Below are 21451 nucleotides of genomic sequence, written 5' to 3'. Positions count from 1 at the left end.
TGTGATCGAGTAAGCATTGGACACCCTGTAGGAGAGATGCAAATATATCTCCTCGATGATGAACTGAAGCCTGTTCATGGCAGTGGCAGAAGGGGAGAAATCTGTATCGCTGGGCCTCAACAGACAGCGGGCTATCTTAATCGTTCTTGCGAGAATGAAAAGCGTTTCATTGAGTTGAGCAAGAGCGACTTGGAGATACGAAATGGGGATGTCGGAACGGACTCCTCTTCTATTCGTCTATATCGGACCGGTGATATAGGCGAATGGCGGCCCGGTTGCATTGATCTCGATTTTGTCGGACGTATCGATAATCAGATCAAGCACGGCGGATTTCGTATTGAGCTGGAGGAAATTGAGAAGACTCTCGTTGATAGTCTTCTGGTGAGGCTTGCTGTTGTTGTTCGCCGGCCATCATCAAGTCCCAGCGGTACCGCTTCGCTGGTAGCATTCGTTGTCCCTGAAGATGACAGAGAGTTTAACAGTGCGGAATTATACAAATCTGTTCAAGAGAAGCTCCCGTTGTACATGCTACCCAGTGCCATCGAGGCTGTCACCCAGTTTCCAATGACCCATAACGGGAAGGTGGACCGAAAAGCTTTAATAGAACGATCTATCGAAAGCCATCAGACGAAATGTGAAGAGGTGTATTGTGACGCAGGCAGCATGGATAGGAGATCGGCTATCAAGAGTATCTGTAAAGATATGTTGAATATCTCACACATAACAGACGAAGATGATTTCTTCGCACTCGGTGCTTCCTCCCTGCAAGCTGCCAAGCTCATCGCCTTGATAAAACAGCATTTCGGATGTCTTGTCACCATGCGCGACCTCTATGAGAACTCTCGCCTCTCATGCTTGCTCACATTGCTCGAAACCGAAAAAACTCCAGCGTGCGAGCCAGAATGTACAGCAGAGTGGGCCAAAAACCCAGATGTTCCGGATGATACAGCGGCATGGGCCAAAGACATCGATCTTGTTGACGAGATCGAAGACGTGCCCGACTGGCAAGCGGAAAACGAGGGCCGGGTCTTTATCACTGGCGTCACTGGGTTTGTTGGTGCCTTTTTCTTACAGCACCTCGTAAATAACCCGAGTATCAAACAGATCGCATGTTTAGCGAGAAGCCATGGCCCCCTTAGCGCTGCCCAGCGGATTCAAAAGAACATGGAGCAATATGATCTATGGCCAGCCAACTTTGAATGGCCGCAAAAGGTCATGGTGATCGAGGGGGATATCACAGATAAAAATCTGGGTATAGGAACAGAAAAATACAGCTGGCTCACAAACTGGGCCAGCGTCATTTTCCATATCGCCGCCAAGGCGAACTACTGTGAGCCCTATCGTGGACATTATGTAGACAACGTGGTGGGAACACGGAATATGCTCTGCTTTGCAGCAACTGGTCGACGGAAGTCCTTTCACTACATGTCCAGTATTGATGTGTGGGGTCCGGCAGGATTCTGTCTTGGGACACGTATTGTGTGCGAAGACGACCCTCTACAGCCACACGCCCAGGGTCTTCGATACGCTTTGGGATACGCGCAGAGTCAATGGACGGCAGAAGGAATGGTGCGTCGGATGCGCGATCGTGGTTTGCCCGTCATCATCTATCGTCCAGGCTTCATATTAGGGCATTCGGAGACTGGGGCCAATAACCCGAATGATTTCATGTCCCGTCTCATTGTCAGCTGCATCCAGCTCAAAGCCTTCCCCATGCTCACGCAAAGACTAGAGTATGTGACGGTGGACTATGTTGTTGACGCAACTATGCACATTGCAGCCTCGAGGAAGAACTTGGGCAGTTCTTATAGCCTGCTTTCACCAAAGCTTGCAACATCGGTATCTGTTGAAGAGACTTGTTCATTGCTCAATCAAGCCGGATATGAGTCGAGGCTAGTTGATTATCGCTGTTGGGTTAACCAAGTAGTAGAGACACAACTACCGGGCGGACCTTTGGCGCCGCTCATACCATTCTTTGAAGAAAAGGTGCTAGGAATGTTGACACGGTGGGAAGTTAGCCAGTATTCCCCTTTTTACGACTCGCAAAACACCGTAAGAGCATTAGCCGACAGCAATGTCCAGTACAAACCCCTTAATGCTAGAATATTGAAGAGTTTTGTTACTTTCTGGAATAGAAAGGGCTTCTATGATGTATAATTAGAATGATAGCAATACTTAGATGATCGAAAGACGGTTCGGAAGTTAGGTTATATGTGTTCCGGTTCATTCGTGAATGTTGGACATTCATAAATCTCCTAGTTCATTTATAAATATTAGCGCATTTATAAATAAACTGGTTCATTGATAAATATTAGTATAGATTCACGTATAAACTAGTTCACTCGTAAATATTAGTGTTATTCACAAATAAACTAGTTTACTCATAAATCCAGTTTATTCATAAATGTGTATGCACTAAACTAAAGTAAGCAAGAGTTTATTTTGCAGGCAATCCCATGCAAAAAACCTCTTTCACTTCCTAATTATTTATAACACTACCACTAAAATCCCAAAATCCCAAAATCCTCCTACCTTACCTACTACCTACTATATCGGATATTCCCTCTATAGCTGGCCCCTCTACGGCTGGCCCATTGCAGCCTAGTTAGGATGACTGCTTTCCGTCTAAAGTTCGTGAAAGATTCTTTAATATAATCTCAGATAATAAATATATAAATGGGGAGCAAATTAAGGGTGGATCAAGTAGGCAAAGAAAGAGTAAGAGGGCTAGGGCTAATACTGCTAGCAATGACATAGAGTAGTAGGTAGAATATATCCTTATTTTAAACTATTTATAATTCATAAATGAACTAGTTTACCCGTGAATATAACTAAGATTCATGAATAAACTAGTTTATACGTGAATCCAACTAATATTCACATATGAACTAGTTCATTTATGAATAAACTGGCCAGCTTTATAAATGAACTAGAAGATTTATGAATATCTAACATTCACGAATGAACCGGAACACATGCATATTTCAGTATTGATAATATTATAAGCAGCTAACCTATTTAATCTTGAATATATAAGATGTAACTTTCTTATTAAAATCCGAATGCTAGATTATACGATGGAATAAGGTTTGAAGCTAGCGTAAGAGGTCAAAGTCATCGAATAACTAAAAACCTGGTGGACCAGTTTATGGTCAATTACGCTTATATCAGCAGCTGATTCCAACATTTCTACACCACTTACTAAAATCACGTGTTCGAAAAAGGGGCAGCCACAGATCGCTGTGCTGTTTTTAAGGCATAGAGAAGTCTAACTCTGGGTAGCCATGCTGTATAGTTGAATTTAGAGCGTCATTGCAAGAATCTCGTCTCCCCGCATTCCGCATTAAAATCGTACGATTCGGTTCGTATATTTCCACGTCAGTTATACTATCCCACGGAACAAGGGGATGTTCATATGCATCGACCACATTTGACTAGGGAGGGATCTATTATAATTGCCGAGTTTGGGCTGCAAAGTCTACACATGCAAATATATTCATCACTTTCCTACTACAAAGCAGGTATCATATGTACAATACAAAAACGAGACCAAGGGGAAACTTTTCCAATGCCAATGCGCCTTCCCGAAAACATGCATGTGCCCTCAAGGGGCCATAACCAAGGCTAATAATGCCATGCGGCAATATAAGCCATATCTCATCTGCAGACAAACATGTTAGCAACGGTCCGAGAATTCATATTGGGGTCTTCTTACCTGTCTGAAATACGCCGCCCTCTGATCAAAATCAACCTCTTCCCCAATCTCCTTATTTCTCGGCAGCGGATGCATGACCACCATGGTACTCTTAGCACTCCGGAGAGTCTCATTGCTGATGATAAAGCTGTCCTTCAGCCTCTCATACTCTTCGATATCCTGGAAACGTTCCTTCTGCACGCGGGTGCAATACAGGACGTCGCTGCGTGCGATTATATCAGGCGTTAATTCCGTGCTTTCAATGAGCAGTTGGCCGGGCTTGGATTTAATCAAGTTGAGTATCTCTGTGGGCAGTGAGAGAGCGGCTGGGGAGACGAGTTGGATGTGCACGTCGTAATATTGCAGGAGCTTTACGAGCGAGTGTACGGTACGGCCGTATTTGAGATCACCAGTAAACGTGATGGTCAAACCTTTAACAGTTCCCAATTCTTCGCGGATGGTGAAGAGATCTAGGAATGCCTGAGTGGGATGCTCTTTGCTACCATTCCCGCCGTTGATAATTGGCACTGGCGAGAACTTTGCTGCAGTCTGCGCGCTGTTCTCATCGGGATGACGAAGCACAACAGCGTCCCCGTAACAGCCCAAAGTCCGAATAGTATCGGCAAGGGTTTCTCCTTTCTGAGTGCTGGAGTGCTCTGTAGAGATGGCAATAGTTCTTCCACCTAGACGTTGCATAGCGGCATCGAAAGATGCAGATGTTCGAGTTGAGGGCTCGTAGAACAGCGTGCAAAGTAAGCGACCTTTCAAGATTGAAAGAACACCCTCTCGTTGAACTCCAAGGCGCATCTCTTGTGCGACGGTGAACAACAGATGCAGATCTTGACGACTGAACTGGTTGACGGATAAGACATGTTGATTTTTGAAAGGTGAATGGACGAGGAGCTGCTGTAGAGTAGGAGACAACGTTGGTTGAGAATACAGGTTGGGACCGAAGTCTTCAGCAATAGCAGATGTACGCGAAGGGGATTGAATAGTGGCTGAGGCGCCGTCCAGAAATCGTGATCGATTCGCGGGCCGCATAGCCGGAGCCCCAAGGAACGAAAGCCGCCTTCCATGAGAGCTGTCGGGTCGAGGACCAAAGGCTGGAGATCCAGGAACCGCCTTCGCTGCAGGTGAAGTGGGTACCAGATGCGAGTCGATCAAATGCGAAGACATGTCTTTCCCGTCGGCAGCATCATGAGATGGCTCACCATCCAAGCAGGCAGTCTTATCCTGGAAGATAACACGCTGGACTGCACCATGCATAACACGACCGACAAGCGGAGACCAGACGGAAGATGATGCATTTGTGTATGGACGATCAATCTCAATCTCGACTGAAGCCCCAACTTGGTCGTGAAGTTCAAAGATCTCTTTTGGATTATCGTGCAGGCGAGCTTTGATGTCATCGATGGTTAGTCGGCCATCAGCAACCGCCGAGAAGAGAAGGGGGATGGTGTCAGCGATACCAGCGGCAGCATTAGGTACCTGATTTTCAATTTGGGCCAATTGATATGGCATAGTTCCGACAGAAAAAACATCGATGGTGCTCATGTACGCCCAGAGCGCTTTCTGGTCTGCTGCGGTCGGGAGGAACTTTGCTTCGGGGTAGTCATCTTGGGACAAGAAGAGAGCGTATACGGATACATCACAGGTGACCTTTAATCCTTTCTCCTTGGCTAAAGAGATTAACTTGATGTCATCTTTGGTCGTAACGCTAGTAACGTGAATCTTTCTGCTGTGAAGGCTGGCAAGCAGGAGGACCGAGGCGAGGTCGGTCATCTTGGCATCGGTAAGAATGGGTTTGAAGCCAGGCCATGACTCAAAGTGAGCAGTGACAGCTGCAACCTTGCTGATATTGTCCGATAGATGGTTGAATGGAATGAAGAGTGATCCAACTTCACCAGTGACTTGACTGATTTGGTCTGCATTTGCAGAAGTTGCAGCAACCGAGAAGTTGTAATCACACCCAGCACCGCGCTTGCTGTTGAGCTGGGCTGTCTTCAACGCACGAGCATCCGTGACAGAACCCTCAATGCCCAATGGCATGATCCGAATCATGGTAAAACCTGAAGCAATCGAGGCCTTGGTAACGGTTTGGAAGTCGTGGCTACCCATCGTTGCAATACCAGGGACGAAAGCAGCAATGTTGATAAGACCAGGAAGAACCACAGTACGATGACTCGTCTGAGCATCAATATTGCTAATCTCCAGATCGAAATGTCGAGCAATGGCCTCGATGAGAATCTTTGCATTTTTGACATTTGTGACTAAGGGCGTCTGGTAATCGACAGCCATTCTTCGCGTCTGATAACCCTTGCTCATGTAGTTTGCCGGTCGTCTGTAACGATTGCTAGAAGGCAGGTTGATGTAAAGATCGATCATGTTATTCGCAAGATGTTGTGTCAGAGAATACTCATGCTTTTGACCATCCATACCGTCGCCGAGGATTTCAAGGTACTGGACAGGGACATTGTGTTCCTGTAAGAAATCTGCTGTCCCGGCTGTGGCGAAGATCTTGTATCCCATCTTTTGCAACTTGACTACAGAGGGCAGCATCTCGTTCTTGTCCTTGTAGGATCCAATCGACAGGAGGATATTGCGGTTTGGTAGCTTGAAGCCCGTTGAAATCAAAGCCTTGATGTAGGCTTCGTATTTGTTGGCACCAAAGCAAGCAACCTCACCAGTAGAAGCCATCTCAACACCGAGGACAGGGTCAGCTCCGGAGAGCCGAGAGAAACTAAACTGTGGAACCTTGACACCAACAATATTATCGGCGAGCTGGATGGGAGGATATTCGAGGAATGGGACACCCATGATTGCTTTGGTCGCCATTTCGATCAAGTCAACGCCCATGACCTTTGACACAAACGGGAAAGAACGAGAGGCGCGGACGTTGCACTCAATCACCTTTATGTCATTGTCCTTGGCAATGAACTGGATATTGTAAGGGCCAGTGACGTTCAAGGCATCACCGATCTTGCGTGTGGCTTCCTCGATTCTTTTGATTGTGGTGGCTTCCAAGTCTTGAGGTGGGAGAATCAAAGTAGCATCACCAGAATGAACACCGGCATTTTCAACATGCTCTGAGATGAAATGGCCGACCATTTTCTAATGATAAGTTAGCAAATGTATGAAATTCGCGCTCAGAAGTCGGAAAGTCCAGAAAGTGCTGGACGCGGAGTTGTCGAAGCTTGCACACAATCGAAAAGGCCAGGAAACAAAAGGAAATGGAAGTCGCCGAGGCAAGCCATCCATCCAGAGAAAGGTCCGTCCATAATGAAGGTACTTCCAGATTGAGGGTACGTCCAGAAAGAAGGTCCATCAAGGGCAGGAACATCCGGTTGGGTTAGGGAGATGGGGAAAAGGAAAAACAATTACTCACTCCATCTTTAGCTACTGCATCCATCTCAATTTCCTTCGCGTTTTCAATGTATTTGGTGATAACGACAGGGTGTTCCCGAGATACTTCGGCGGCTTGTTGCAGATACGCTTCAAGATCTGCTTCGGAGTAGACGGTATTCATAGCCGCGCCAGATAGGACGTATGAAGGTCGAACCAAGACTGGGTAAGATACCTTTTCGCAGAACTCTTTCGCTTCCGCGAAACTCGTCAACTCTTTCCAGGTAGGCTGATCGACTCCGATTCGATCCAGCATACGAGAGAACTTGTAACGGTTCTCGGCGTTATCAATCATTTCAGGGGAGGTACCGAGAATCTTGACGTTCAGACGGTGGAGGGGAAGAGCAATATTGTTAGGTGTTTGACCACCCATGGCTATCAAAACTCCACTGGATGTCTCGAGCTCATAGATATCCATGATAGTTTCTAAATTGATGTTCTCAAAGTAAAGTCGATCGGCCTCGTCGTAATCTGTACTAACTGTCTCGGGATTGTAATTTACCATGACTGTCTTGAAGCCGGACGCGCGAAGAGTTCTGATAGCTCGGACGGAACACCAATCAAATTCGACGGAAGACCCAATGCGGTAGACTCCAGAGCCTAGTACCATGACTCCGTGATCGTTGAAAGAGATGTCGTTCTCTGAGCCATTGTAAGTCAAATACAAATAATTCGTAAATGCTGGGAACTCTGCCGCAACAGTATCAATTTGCTTTACGACAGGAACAATGTTGGCATCCTTTCTCATAAGCCTGACAGCCTGCTCATTCGAGCCCCAGAAATTGGCCAGCTGTCGATCACAAAAGCCGAGCTGCTTGGCTTGGCGAAGGAGGTCGGTCGAGATAGTGCCAGTATTGAAGGTGGACATGAGTTTTCCAAAGTTACTAAGACCCTTTAGACGGCTCAGGAACCATTTGTCAATCTTGGTCATTTCCCAAATCTTGTTGACCGAATAACCCGAGTGCATTGCGTTTGCGATGGCAAATAAACGTTGGTCTGACGGGGTCTGTAGCTCATCGTCAATGGACATGAGTGCTCTAGTCTCGTGGTTGAATCCGAGATTGTGGAAGTCAATTGCGCGAATAGCTTTCTGGATAGCTTCTTCAAATGTTCGTCCAATACTCATGACCTCTCCTACACTCTTCATCGACGATCCAAGCTGGGTGGAGACTCGATCGAATTTTTTCAGATCCCATCTCGGCATCTTCACCACAACATAATCAAGGGACGGTTCGAAACAGGCACATGTGACTTTGGTGACGGAGTTGGAGATTTTGTTCAGGGGAATGCCCAGACCAAGTTTGGCGGCAATGAAAGCCAGTGGATACCCGGTAGCTTTGGAAGCCAAGGCAGAAGATCGAGACAATCGAGCGTTGACTTCGATAATGCAATATTCTTTCGAGAAGGGGTTGAGTGCATATTGAATGTTGCATTCTCCCACAACACCAAGATGGCGAATGACGTTTACGGCTGTTGTCCGAAGCATGTTGTAGTCTTCGTCGGAAAGGGTCTGCGAAGGAGCGACGACGATGGAATCTCCAGTGTGGATTCCGAGAGGATCGAAATTCTCCATGTTGCAAACGGTAATACAATTATCCCGAGCGTCTCGAACAACTTCATACTCGATTTCCTTCCAGCCTTTCATACTACGCTCGATCAAGACTTGAGGACTGGCAGCGAAAGCCTTGTTGCAAAGTGCGAGAAGTTCAGCGTCGTTATCCGCAAATCCACTGCCTAGACCTCCTAAAGCGTATGCAGCACGAACAATTACAGGGAAACCTATGTCCTTGACGACTCTCATAGCTTCTTCAGTAGTGCTAGCTGATGCCGACTTGGCACACTTTTCGCCAATTGACTCCATGCTTCGGGCAAAGAGTTCTCGATCTTCAGTGGTGATGATGGTGTCAATGGGAGTTCCAAGAACCTTAACGCCAAGCTCTTCAAATTCATCCTTGAGCTGGATACCGACTTGTAGAGCGGTCTGGCCTCCGAATGTAACATATATCGCGTCTGGTCGTTCACGGATAATGACCTTTCGGACGAAATCAGCCGTAACGGGGAGGAAATAGACTTTGTCTGCTAGACCCTTTGATGTTTGAATGGTGGCAATGTTAGGGTTGATTAAGACGGTGTAGATGCCTTCTTCTCTCAAAGCTTTGATGGCTTGACTTCCAGAGTAGTCAAACTCTCCTGCCTGACCGATACTGAGACCTCCACTTCCTAGTACAATAACTTTCTTGACGTCTACCCGAGGACAGAGTCTCTCGTTCTCAACGGCATCGCCACCAGGAAAGTGTACTGGAGCAGAGAGGAGCTTGTTGTCTGATAGTGTACCCACGATGGATTGGATGAAGATATCAAACAAAAATTCGGTATCTCGAGGTCCAGGAGTGCTCTCGGGGTGGAACTGCACACTAAAGTATGGGCGGCTTACGTGCCGAATGCCTTCATTGCTGCCATCATTGGCATTGACAAAAAGCTCGGTCCACTCGGTAGGTAAGCTTTTTGCATCTACTGCATAACCGTGATTTTGCGAAGTAATGTGACATTTTCCAGTCAGCATATTAGTACAAGGAATGTTATGTCCACGGTTTCCAAACTTCATCTTGAGTGTGGTTGCACCCGCAGCCCTTGCTAGCAATTGATGGCCTAAACAGATACCGAAAATGGGTGTTCGGTTATCCGCCATGGCAGATGAGATGTGATTTACAGTCTTCTCCATCATAGCTGGATCACCTGGACCATTGGAAATGAAGAGACCATCGTAGTCCTTGCCAGCAAGGCCCGGGAAGTCATAGTCCCATGGACAGACCAAAACTTCCACACCACGCTTCACGAGACAACGCAATTGGTTGTTTTTCAAACCAACATCTAGACACAATACGCGTATTGGTCGACCAGAAGGGTGTTTGAGGGCATTCGAGGGACTTGGGGTATATAATTTTGGTTTCCGTATCGATACTACAGTCGGATGTCAGCCCTAGATCGCGATCGCGGGCTGCCAAAGAGCAGAAACTCACCATCGGCCACCAGATTCTTCGAGTTGGGGTTCACCCAGTCCAATGTCTCGAAATACGACCTCCAACTGGCAGAAGATGTAATTGCAGAGGTTCCGTTGGTCAGTCCATTGGCATGGCCATTGGTTAGACTTTGCTTCTGGACCAGCAGTCGTCCCAGCATGCTTCCCTCCTCTCGGATTCTCTTTGTCAAAGCCCGAGTATCAACACCATATATTGCAGGCACACCCTGTTCCTTCAGCCACGTTCCCAGTGAGGATGTTGCGAGGTAGTGCGAGTAGTCTTCGCCCGAGTAGGAGGCTGTAATGAGACCAGCAATGTGGATTTCTGAAGCTTCGAAATGGGCAGGCAGATCTTTGAGGAGCTCATCCATGGTTTCTCGAGAGGGTACACCATAGTTGCCAACCAGAGGAAAGGTGATGACCAAGATTTGGCCGCGGTATGAGGGGTCTGTTATTGACTCTGGATACCCCACCATGCCGGTCTGGAAAACCAATTCTCCTGCCACGCTCTTCTTTGCACCGAAGCTGTAGCCCTGATAGACGGTGCCATCTTGAAGCTCAAGACTAATGAGGCCTTCATCAGTGCCATTGAGGATTTGGGCAGCCACAGGACCGTAAACCTTCTCGGCCATGGTGCTTGAAGAGTTTTGGGTGCAGGGGTCTGGAAGTTATAAAATGTCCTTCAACAAGCTGCAGAGCAGGCTGGAGGACGAATAAGGGGCTTCTCCGTGTTGCCTGCCTTTGAATTGATTTTTGGACAAAGATATTGAGTGTAAAAGATGGGAGTTCCTTCGAGGCAAAAGCTCGAGAGGGAAGGAATAAGTCAAGATTTTGCACTGACTCGGCTTTGAGGGTCGGCCTAGCAAAAATAAAATTCTGTCGGCAGGAAGAACTGTTGATCCGATGCGACCAGGTAGCTCCTAGCCTAGACATGCAGCCTTGCATACAAGGCTTGTGCTTGTACTTTCAGCCTCGAGTGTTATGGATATTTACAGCGTTTGCTCATTTTACAGTTTTACATTCATCTAAGGTATCTTCGCTTCATAAATTATAATATATCCGTAACATAAGGTAATTACCTGGGTCTTAAATCAGCTCATCCTGTCAAACAGAAACAGGTATGTTTATTCGCCAATGCAGGTGACCCTAGATCTTGCGGTGAAGCATCAACCATGGACACAATCTAAGCGGTTTGATTGGCTGATCATGGGCCTAGATCTGCAAGTACCTGCACTCCGCATGTCTCTAGGTTGCATACAGTACGGAGGACATACCACCAGTACGATGCAGGCAGCCTCTTTGGTGTCTTCCGTCATGCAATATGCACCCTCTCGCATCATGTGCCCCTTCTCACCGATAAGAAGGTACATATATACTTGCATCTGCCATACCTGAAATGTCATTTCTGAGGGCATTCCCACTTGGCCTGGGTAGATTCAAGGTAGGAAGCGAAGGAAGGTGGAGGAGAGGATCATCATTCATCCATCCATCTCAACCGAGGATCAGCCGTACCGTCGCGTTTTCTTTTCAAGATTGCCATGTTTGATGTACATTTGCATCAATCCCCACGACTGAGACTGTGCCGGTAGAGGAGGAGAGAGGAGGAGGAATATTGCTGAACATTGGTCTGGAGATCGATATAGTTCTCCACCAGCCACTCCTTACCAGCTGCGATAATGCTCTCTTCACTCCTGCGACCCAAGAAACACCGCCAACACGTCGAGGAGCATTCGCCCTTCTCATCCATCTATCCAGTCGACTCGTCGCCAATCGTTGCGCGTCAGGAACGACAGGTCCGCCATGCCACTGCCGATTGGACCGAAACAGAGGCAGAAGACGACAATTCAGAGGGCGACGATGACGGGGAAGATATCGATGAAGATGGCGTGGATCGCGAGGCTGGCGATGAAGAAGAGGGAGAGGAAGAAGAAGACCAAGACGAAGATGAGGATGGAGAGGAAGATACTCCATTGCTTCCAATCTTCTCTGCAGCCCATCTAGGTAACTGACCTATACTCTCTTTTCCTCCGTATCTTGCTAACTTTCCCAGACGCCCTACCGGTCTATAAGCTCACTCACGCCATTCGTCTGATAGTCGTTCCGAAAACCGAAACCACCCTCACTTGGGATCAGCTACGATCACCGCAAGTATCGCAATTCCTCGTCAAGCCCATGCAGCAGCAAATTCGAACCTCTCACTTCTCTCGAGCAACCCTCTACGCGTTGATGGCAAACTCATTACAATTCCAAAAGGAGGGGCAGACCAATCCAGGAAATGCGGGCACCTCTCGTACCAGAGCCATGGTCTGTGAGTTGCTGGCGATAAAGCTATTGAAAGAATACAACACGCGAGAACTCATAGATGCCTTGTCGTACGACTTCTTCCCCCTTCAAGGCCTTACCATACCCAATATCTCAGCACCTGGTGGACAGATGACCCGGCCAAAGCCTGCTGCCGCTCGAATTTCGACCTTAGAAGTTGCTATCAGAGCTTCTGCGAAACGATTCATAGCACATCCTCTTGTCGTTCAGCAGCTCGAGGCTATATGGGCTGGTACAATCGTCTTCCACTCTGCAGCAGACAATCTCCATCGACGCCAATCCACGCCACCACAGCAAATGCAGGAAACTCGCAGGGTCAACAGTAGACAGAACCTGTTAGACCCAGGTCAACGTGTTACATACGGAGCCATTGCTTCTCCGCGGACATCACCAAAGAAGGACCCTCCAGTCCTAGCAATTCAGAGCAGGAGGACTGTTACCCTCTACGACCCTAGAGACGCCTCGCTTTTCAAACTATCCAGACTTCGAGTTCCAAGATATCGGCAATTCTTTTCAACCTGCTCCCTTGCGATTCTGCTAGGTTTGTTCCTTGCTGTGCTCATTGATCGGTCAATGGATATTACCTCGTTGGAAGTTGTCTTTTGGTTCTGGAGTGCCGGCTTCATGCTTGACGAAGTGGTCGGCTTTAATGAGCAGGGCTTCAGTCTGTACCTCATGAGTTTTTGGAACACGTTCGATCTTGGGATTCTGTTATTACTAATGGTATACTATTCCATGCGACTATATGGCATTTTCTTAGTCGATGGATTAGGTAGAAGCGAGTGGAATAACATGGCATATGATGTCCTCGCGACAAATGCTATCCTCCTTTTCCCACGGCTGTTCAGCGTTCTGGATCACTACCGATACTTCTCTCAACTCTTGATTGCGTTCAGGCTGATGGCCGTTGACTTGGTTGCCGTGTTCATTTTAATCCTCATTGCCTGCAGTGGGTTCTTTGTTGCTTTTACGCTATCCTTTGGGACGAACGATTACGACGCTGCTGGTGTGGCGTACAAGATCTTCCAAATTCTTATGGGTTTTACTCCTGCGGCATGGGAAGCTTGGCCAACGTACAATCCTCTGGGAAAAGCCATCTTGGTTCTGTTTCTCTTCATCTGTCACTTCTTGGTTGTGACAATATTGATTACGGTTCTCACCAATTCCTTCATGGCGATTGTGTCAAATGCGGACGAAGAACATCAGTTTGTTTTTGCAGTCAACACCATCTCAATGGTCAAGAATGATGCACTCTTCTCCTACGTAGCACCAAGCAACATATTTGCATGGCTTCTCACCCCTATGCGATTCTTCCTCTCGTTTCGAATGTTCATCAAGCTCAATCGAACCGTCATCAAGGTGACGCATTTTCCCTTGCTATTCAGCATCTATGCGTACGAGAAGCTATTCCTAGCCCGATCGGTCTTTGAGCCTACAGATCTCGTGGACAATGTTAGTCGTGGCCGGCCAAGGCTTGTATCATTCCAGGACTCCAAGCAAGGACTATTCAGCCCTGGCACTCGAATGCGTCAAGAGTCGACTGCTGGGTTCCAGAAAGATGAGGCGTTGGATGAAGTTTTCAGACTAGCGCCAAGACCGGACACCCTCCGAAGTACCCAGAAGAGTGTGGAGCGGCGGAAAACCCATATGGTCAACAATTGGATGGATCATCAGGGCAGTCAAGCAAGTCCACCTCAAGAGCAAGATCGATCAATCGTTGATCGCTTAGAGACGAGAAGACAAGCCAGGAGAGCTACAATGATGAAGCAGAGGGGCATTTCTGGTAATAGATCAGTGGCTAGTGATCCAGCCGAGTTCATGTCTACTGGCCCATTTCATGATCAAGATCCAGACCAATATGAGTTTACCAATGAGCATATTGGCGGTCATGAAGATGAGGATGGAGACGATGAGCTCGTGACGAATGATGACGACGAGGGATTAACTCTGGAGCATCCACGAAGTCATATCGCGCCTGCGGAGGACGAATCCGAGGAAGAAGATTATTTCAGAACGCCAACCGGCGGAACCAGATTGACGCCCACCTCATCGAAGAACCTCGTCCCCATTAACGACCCTCCAAAGTCATCTCCACCCAAACGACGCGCTCACAACCGCAATCTATCCACAAACACCATACTCTTCAACCCAATCACTAGCAATCACAGCTCATCCTCCGCCTCACCACCTAGATCTCGACCATTAACAGCCAAGCATCACTCAAGAACAAACACAGGAACGCACACTCCAGCAAAAACCACAGGGACAAACACTCATCTTCTAACTGGCCAACGCACCCCTAGACACTCTATCTACACAACCGCCAATACAAGACCATCTGTGCAACCACGTCCCATCATGCCCCCACGGCAACATTTCCAATCGGTCCCGAACTTCAATTTCGAATCTCGAACTCGACAAATCCGGCACAGAGTCTCTAGCTTGGATATGGGCATGTCAGAGCTCGGTCTCGACAACAATCATATGCTAGGCGCCGTCCCGAGTTCCTTCGCAACGCAAATGGCCATGGCTACTGGCGATTTGAAAGCTTTTCATCGGAAAGACAAAGAAGATGAAGGCATGATGGGTCGACTTATGCTTGCGCGAATGAAAACCCTGGAAGAAGGTTTTGCGGATGTAGTGAGGGAGTTCAAGGGCATGCAGAGTCGAACGGCAGGGAATAGTTCTGTAGATGGAGTCGACGAGAATCTTGCACCGAGAGATAAGGGGAAGGGTAGGGAGCGGGTGAAGAAGAAGAAGCCGTCACGTACTACCAGTGAACTTGATTTTGGTATTGTTGGGGAGGCTGCGCCGACGCAGATGCTCGAGAGTCAGTATATGGGTAGGGGAGCTCTCTGTAGAACGATCTGCAGACGGACTTGCATATTGGCGTTGTGTCTTGTTTATATGGTTATATACTCCATACAGCGTGCGGTTTGCTTTGATTTACATATACCAGTACTCGCATATCATACTAATGTTAATAATTCCACCTCGCCCTAGTTAAGATCACGAAGTCTGCATTGCATGTATGTATAATTGTCTTGGCATGCACCCTACTAATTTGCCTCTTAAGCTTAGATTTGGCCTTGTATATATTAAGACCTAGCAGTATAATTATTACAAGAGGAACGACCTATATAAAAACCTTTAAGAAGCTGATATTTATTGATTAATATCAATCTATATATAACATCTGATTATAAATTCCAAGGACTAGTATACCCAGCTGCACTATAGGCGGCGCCTAAGATAGAAGCGCATATTTAGGGTTTCTCCTAATCAAGATCTACAACTTATATTTTATTATCTATCTATACAATAAATATACTTTTCCCTTCCCTGCTCTGCCTACCTAGCCTATACTCGTATATTTAAACGTCTCAGTTGAGTCCATTTATGCCAAAACCAAAACCCACAAGCAGCTGATATGCCATTTATCGATTGACTTATTTTCCTTCCCGCTGGTTTCGTTGCAAACAGAAGATTATATATATGAGCTATGCATGTATGTATGTATGTATGTATGTATGTATGTATGTATGTATGTATATTAGGCAAATCTAGAGCCGGTGTTATGTATATATAAGTAGACTGACTTCCCGTTCGTATATTTCTCGTCCGTCCTATCTCTTCCTTTTGATTTCCTTCCCGAAACCGTTGTTTTCCTTTCCCTTCCTTTCCTCTCTTTCTTTACTTTTCCCGTTCCCGTTGCAGGGGAAAATTAGAAAAGCAGTCAGGAGTAATAAATAACCATACTGAATTTATCGCTTTTCATTCATCCATTCATCCATCCATCCATCCATCGGCTGCGGAAAAAAAAAGCAAAGCCCGCGCGCATTATCCCATTCCGCTTTTTCAGGATGAAGTCACGGCAAGCGTGACATTAATCGACGTGATGTCAAAGTTCATCGGATTATAATACCCTAAACGCACGCACCAATTAGCATCACATCGCATCGCATCTATCCATCCATTCATTCACTACCGCTTGCTTATGCAATGCACTCATGCAGAACAAGAACGAACAAACAAACAAACAAACATACCAGTCGTCGTCTCATAAACACTCAACACATATACGCCCTGAAAGTAATCCCCGTCCTCCGGACTCAGCGTCACGTTCAGGCGGTACGAGTAAAACCCCGGCGTCGCGTCCGCATTATCTGGTACCACGTTCTTGGCGAGCAGGTTGCCGTCGTACGGCGAGGAGGGGGACGTGAGCCAGATGGACGCGTCTGTGGACGAGGTCTTGTCGTACTGCCCCGAGCAGTAGATTATCTCGAAGGTCGTCGAGGCGTAGGAGCTCGAGACTTGCGTTATGGTGGCGTTGGCGGCGGGGGAGATGATGCCGCTGTGCTCGGGCGCGCAGAGGGGGGTGGATGTTGTGCGCGTGGTGGGGGCGAGGGCGAGGGTGAGGGGGGTGGCGGAGACGCAGACGAGGGATGCGCTGAGGAGGGCGCTGGCGCTTGCTATGAGGGAGGGGGAGGGGAGCTTCATGTTGTAGATGTATGTATGATATGTCTTGCAAGCAATTGGTTGTTGAAATATATATATGTACTGTATGTACTTATACCTAAATCCTCGATTCCAACCCGCACAAAGTGGCTGCTGCAACCTTTAAATATAAATCCCATCCCCTCCCATCCCATCCGACGGCCACTGCCTAATCTCACAACACGGTACTCTCTACCTAGGTACTCTTTCTCGTATAAGACGGATGCGGGGCGCAGCGCAGCGCAGCGCAGCGTGGCATGACGGCGACGGGCAATCAATATACGCATGGTACCGGTACGCCGATTGTGCTAACTGACTGACTGACAGGCTATGTATGGCACTGGGCAGCGAGCGAGTGAGTGAGTGAGTGAGTGAAAAGAGTGCAGTGCACCTTCGTATTCAAGAATATGACGAGATTAGCACCGAGCGTACTACCCTCTATACGTGCCCGATCGTCTCTTTCCGTCTCGTCCGAGCACTCGTCCGAGTTGAACGCATTGCATTTCCTCATTTCCTCATCACTTAACTCTAGATAAGCAGAGAGAGAACTTTGTTAATTTTTAGTATGATAGCGTGATTTGATTGATTATGCGGAATAAGATGCTATGGACAAAAGTACTGGTAGTAAATCGGTAGACTACGAGTATATGGTAATTGATTGAAGAGACGAAGACGAGACGAGATTACACTGATATAAATAGATTTGTAGTGGGGTTCAACACTGTAGGATGCGGGCAGGGATGCGGGGATATCGGCGGCACGGCGCGCACGTACCGTTATTTCACTGTCGGGTTTATATAGTAGTATAACTATCTGAACATACAAGGTGCAGGTTATTACTAAATCTGCATTTGAGGGATTTAAATAATATGTAAGCTTGAGTTAGATGTAAGGATATGTACAAGGGAGGATGATGTACGTGAGAGCCATATAGCAGATCAAGCAGACGATGAGTGAGAAAAGGCTTGGTATATTACTAGGAGCCATAATACAAGTGCAATAATGTATAGTACATAGCTCAATCTCAATGCCGCATAGACAGATTTCCCATTCCTCTTTCCATCTCTGCCACACCGCCCGATTGTCTTGTCGTCTCCATAACCGGTTTCCGTCTTAATTCCCTCGGACTCCCATCTACCTTGACATCTCCCACTGACCGTCCAAGTCCATCATCACCGCTTGCGACTACGACTCTTCCATTCCCCAACCCAGCCATCGGACTTTTCTCTTTCAAGCCAGGCAACATGCCATCGGATCCATACCCAGTATCTGTAAACAGCAATGCTTCGTCATCCTTAATATCGGCAGCAGCCACACTACCCAGTGCGTCTTCGGAGCTGGGATCGCCATAACCGGTACCGATGATTATTGGCTGCTCGTTTCCATCCATTGTCTCGAAAACAGGTGCGTGGCGCCAGACGTAGTCGGTTCTCGTGTGGCCATCTTTGGTTGTAGATTCCTTTTTATTGCTCAAGATGGGTTCTGGTTTCGACTCCAGCGAATTCCCACGAGAGCGAGTGGATTTTGCCTCATTGCGTGTATAGCCAACAGACGGGGAAGTGGCTGCATCTCCCACTTCCGTTGAAGACGCTTGGGAATGTGGCCGGTGCAACGCTTGGGGGTCAACTCCAGCTTTATTAGCCTCCCAGTATGCGTTCGGCCTTGCAGTGAGTGAGTGACGGGGTACTTCACTCTCGAGAATCGGGACTAGATTGCCATCAGAACCTTTAACGTAATGCTTAACCGGTAAAACCTCAGTTTCTATGACTGGAAGGACACGATGATAAACATGATGTGTATGTATTTCGCGCGTGATAGCCTTGGTCCGTATCTCATGTTGTGTTGGGGTGACATGTTCGTGAACAACGGCTAAACATAACGATCAGCAGACTTCTTGCCAAAGCCATTTGGAAGTGGCCAATGCTCCAAAGGAAAGGATGGAGGCTTGACAATGGAATGCTGCGACAGATGTGACGGACGAGGATTGACTGATATGCTGGGGGATGTACCGGGTAGTGTTTTAGTAGTCACATCTGTGTCTACTGTATCTGTCAAGTCGACGACGTCGCTTAAACCTGGTCTTTGGCTCAATTGTTGAGCTGCAATAGCATCCTTCATGCCTTTTGCTTCTTTCGTCTGACTATTATATGGGAAGGCGGAATAGCTTGATCGCTGGGATCTTGTGTGCTTTGAGATGGGTCCTACAGAGCTGCCTTCTTGAGCTGTTGATCTTGGCTTCGGATTCGACTTGGAACGATCACGAATTGTAGATGTATTCGAGAGCTGGGGGCGATGGGAGGGAGCTTGAGGGACCGTATTCAACGTTTGCCTGCTATGAACCAATGAAGAAGGATGAGTGGTCGTATTCGAGGTTGGTCTGCTATGAACCAATGTACTCGTATTCGTATCTCGTGGAACAATGACAGTCGACGGCGGAGGAACAGGTGGAGGTTCTTTGAGGCGGAACGTTGGTCCTAGAGACGTGAGGCCCAGTGAACTTCGAACGGAGTGTCGACAAGGATCACGATAGGGGATAGGGGTAGGAATTGATATCGAGGGTGGGGATGCAGGTGGGGGAGAGGATAAGTATGAGGAGGAAGATGAAGCTGAAGATGAGGCTTCCTGCTTTGTTGACCCGGTGTTCTTGACCAATGGCGATATCTGTGTGGCGCTGGCTCGGACTCTACCAGCACTAGTAACGTCGGAAACAGGGAGAGAGAGCATGGAGCCATTGTTGGAAGTGGCAGAGGCGTCATCGAGAAGCCTGTTTCTGTGGATGTTACTATTCCTGTTTCCATTACCACTGCCATTGTTATTGCCAATTCCAATCCCGTTCCCGGTTCCATTACCATTACCATTACCATTACCACTATCATTACCAATACCATTTCTACTACCATTATTCAATCTAGAGTCGAGCCATGGTGGCGGATGGGGGACCGTGGCGGGTCTAGACCGAGCGAGGGGTTGGCTATGTGCTTGAACGGGAGCGGGGTGTTGATGGGTGGACCGAGTAATGATGGTGGTGTCGTCATATGAATCATCGTCTGCCTCCAAATCCAAATCAGGACCAAATGCACCAGATCCGTCGTCATCAATACCACCCATAGCCAGATAAGGCATCTCCCTTTTCGTCCGAGCAGTCGGCGAAAGAGAGGCATGATTACCATGATTACCATGATTACCATGTTTGGCGATATTCCTATCGGCCACATCCTCACCGTACCGACTATTTCCCTCGTCCAATCTTCTGCCTTGTCCCAGAGATGGCTCGCGAGAGTGCGTGATAATCGAATGTGCATCCAAGAGATCAACGTGTGATTTTGGTGAGGATGGAGCGTTTTGGAATTGGAATTGTGCTTGTGATTGTGCTTGTGGGATATCTCGAGTAGGCTTGGGGAGAGGTGGTGTTGAATGTTCTTGTCCACTTGTATGAAAGCTGAAGGCACTCATACGCTGCGACTTCATCGAATGTGTCCTTTTCCTTCCCCGCCGTTCCTCCTGCTCCTGTTCCCCTCCCCCTCCATCTTCCCAAGCAGCTTCATTTCCAGTCGCAGTCCGCGGTCGCGCTGGCACATCATCCACCCGCCGTACAACATTTCGCGAAGCTGTACTTCTCGCAGGAACATTCCCAGGCCTGGAGAGTCTCTTTGCGCGTGCTGATTGCGCGTGTTGGATCTCGCTCAATACATTGCGCCCATTCCCCGCCACGGAATACGATCCTTTTAGGGGCGGTTCTAGAGCAATGGCATCTTCGTAGGAATGGCCGAGTAGATGGGTGTTGTTATTATACCTGGACCGTGAATTGTTGTTGTTGCTGTTATTGTTCTTGCTCGGCGAGAAGAGCTTCTTGATCCGCGACCCCATGGCCAAGAGTGCGCGGGGCAGGGCAGGGCAGGGCAGGGCACAGGGGCACCTGGTTCGGAATATTAAATCTCACCAGGAACAGGACAAGGACAAGGGGCAATGCCCGTATTCGGGGTCGCTTCGACTCAGGGGGAATCATATAACATCAGCGGTGATACGGGAATAATTCTTTATTGTCGTCGTCGACACGTTTGATCAAAATAGTATATTTTCCCCCTCTCCTTAGCCAGCCTCATTGCGACACGGCAGGTGAACTAGAACTAGAACTAGAACTAGAACTAGAACTAGAACTACCTAGGTAGGCCTAGGTACTTTGTCTGGCTGGTTTCCCTATCTACCTATCCGCCATCAACCCATCAGCCCATCAGACCCCTTTCGTCCCATTGAATGCCGATCACGGGCTCGATGCGATCGAGTGGCTGAACCCACGAGCAGGTTGGAACAGTACCCGTGCAGTAGCGTTCCTCCGTACTTTCACTCGTAGCCTCACATTAAGCCGCCTCCAGTTCCGTCTACTGACGTATGGGCTTTCCAATGGCATGAGAGCGTCATCGAGACTTGATATGTACAGAGGTATCTCTCCGCTCTCTCGGGAGTATTCCAATACCAACCAGGTAGGTATGGTTGGTCTCATGCAAGTCATTCGAAAG

General features: G+C 47.8%; 2 protein-coding genes across 2 annotated transcripts; one reads left to right on the top strand and one right to left on the bottom strand.

Moving 5' to 3' along the window:
- Positions 1-3604: 3604 nt before the first annotated feature.
- pyrABCN lies at positions 3605-10747 on the bottom strand (the record flags this gene model as incomplete). Its single annotated transcript, XM_031148383.1, has 5 exons — positions 3605-3661; positions 3716-6805; positions 7080-9503; positions 9531-10057; positions 10117-10747. 5 exons carry the CDS (start codon positions 10745-10747, stop codon positions 3605-3607), a joined length of 6729 nt encoding a protein of 2242 aa, XP_031006068.1.
- A 1044-nt stretch (positions 10748-11791) lies between these two features.
- Positions 11792-15266, top strand: YVC1_2 (Calcium channel; the record flags this gene model as incomplete). Its single annotated transcript, XM_031148382.1, has 2 exons — positions 11792-12116; positions 12166-15266. Coding segments are annotated over 2 exons (3426 nt in total), but the record flags the coding sequence as incomplete, so codon positions are not given.
- Positions 15267-21451: the final 6185 nt, after the last annotated feature.

Source organism: Lachnellula hyalina, assembly GCF_007821495.1.
Source record: "Lachnellula hyalina strain CBS 185.66 chromosome Unknown contig00051, whole genome shotgun sequence".
NCBI classification, from domain to species: Eukaryota; Fungi; Ascomycota; class Leotiomycetes; order Helotiales; family Lachnaceae; genus Lachnellula; species Lachnellula hyalina.
The sequence above is the reverse complement of the archived record's forward strand: the minus strand, read 5'-3'. Positions and strand labels throughout refer to the sequence as shown.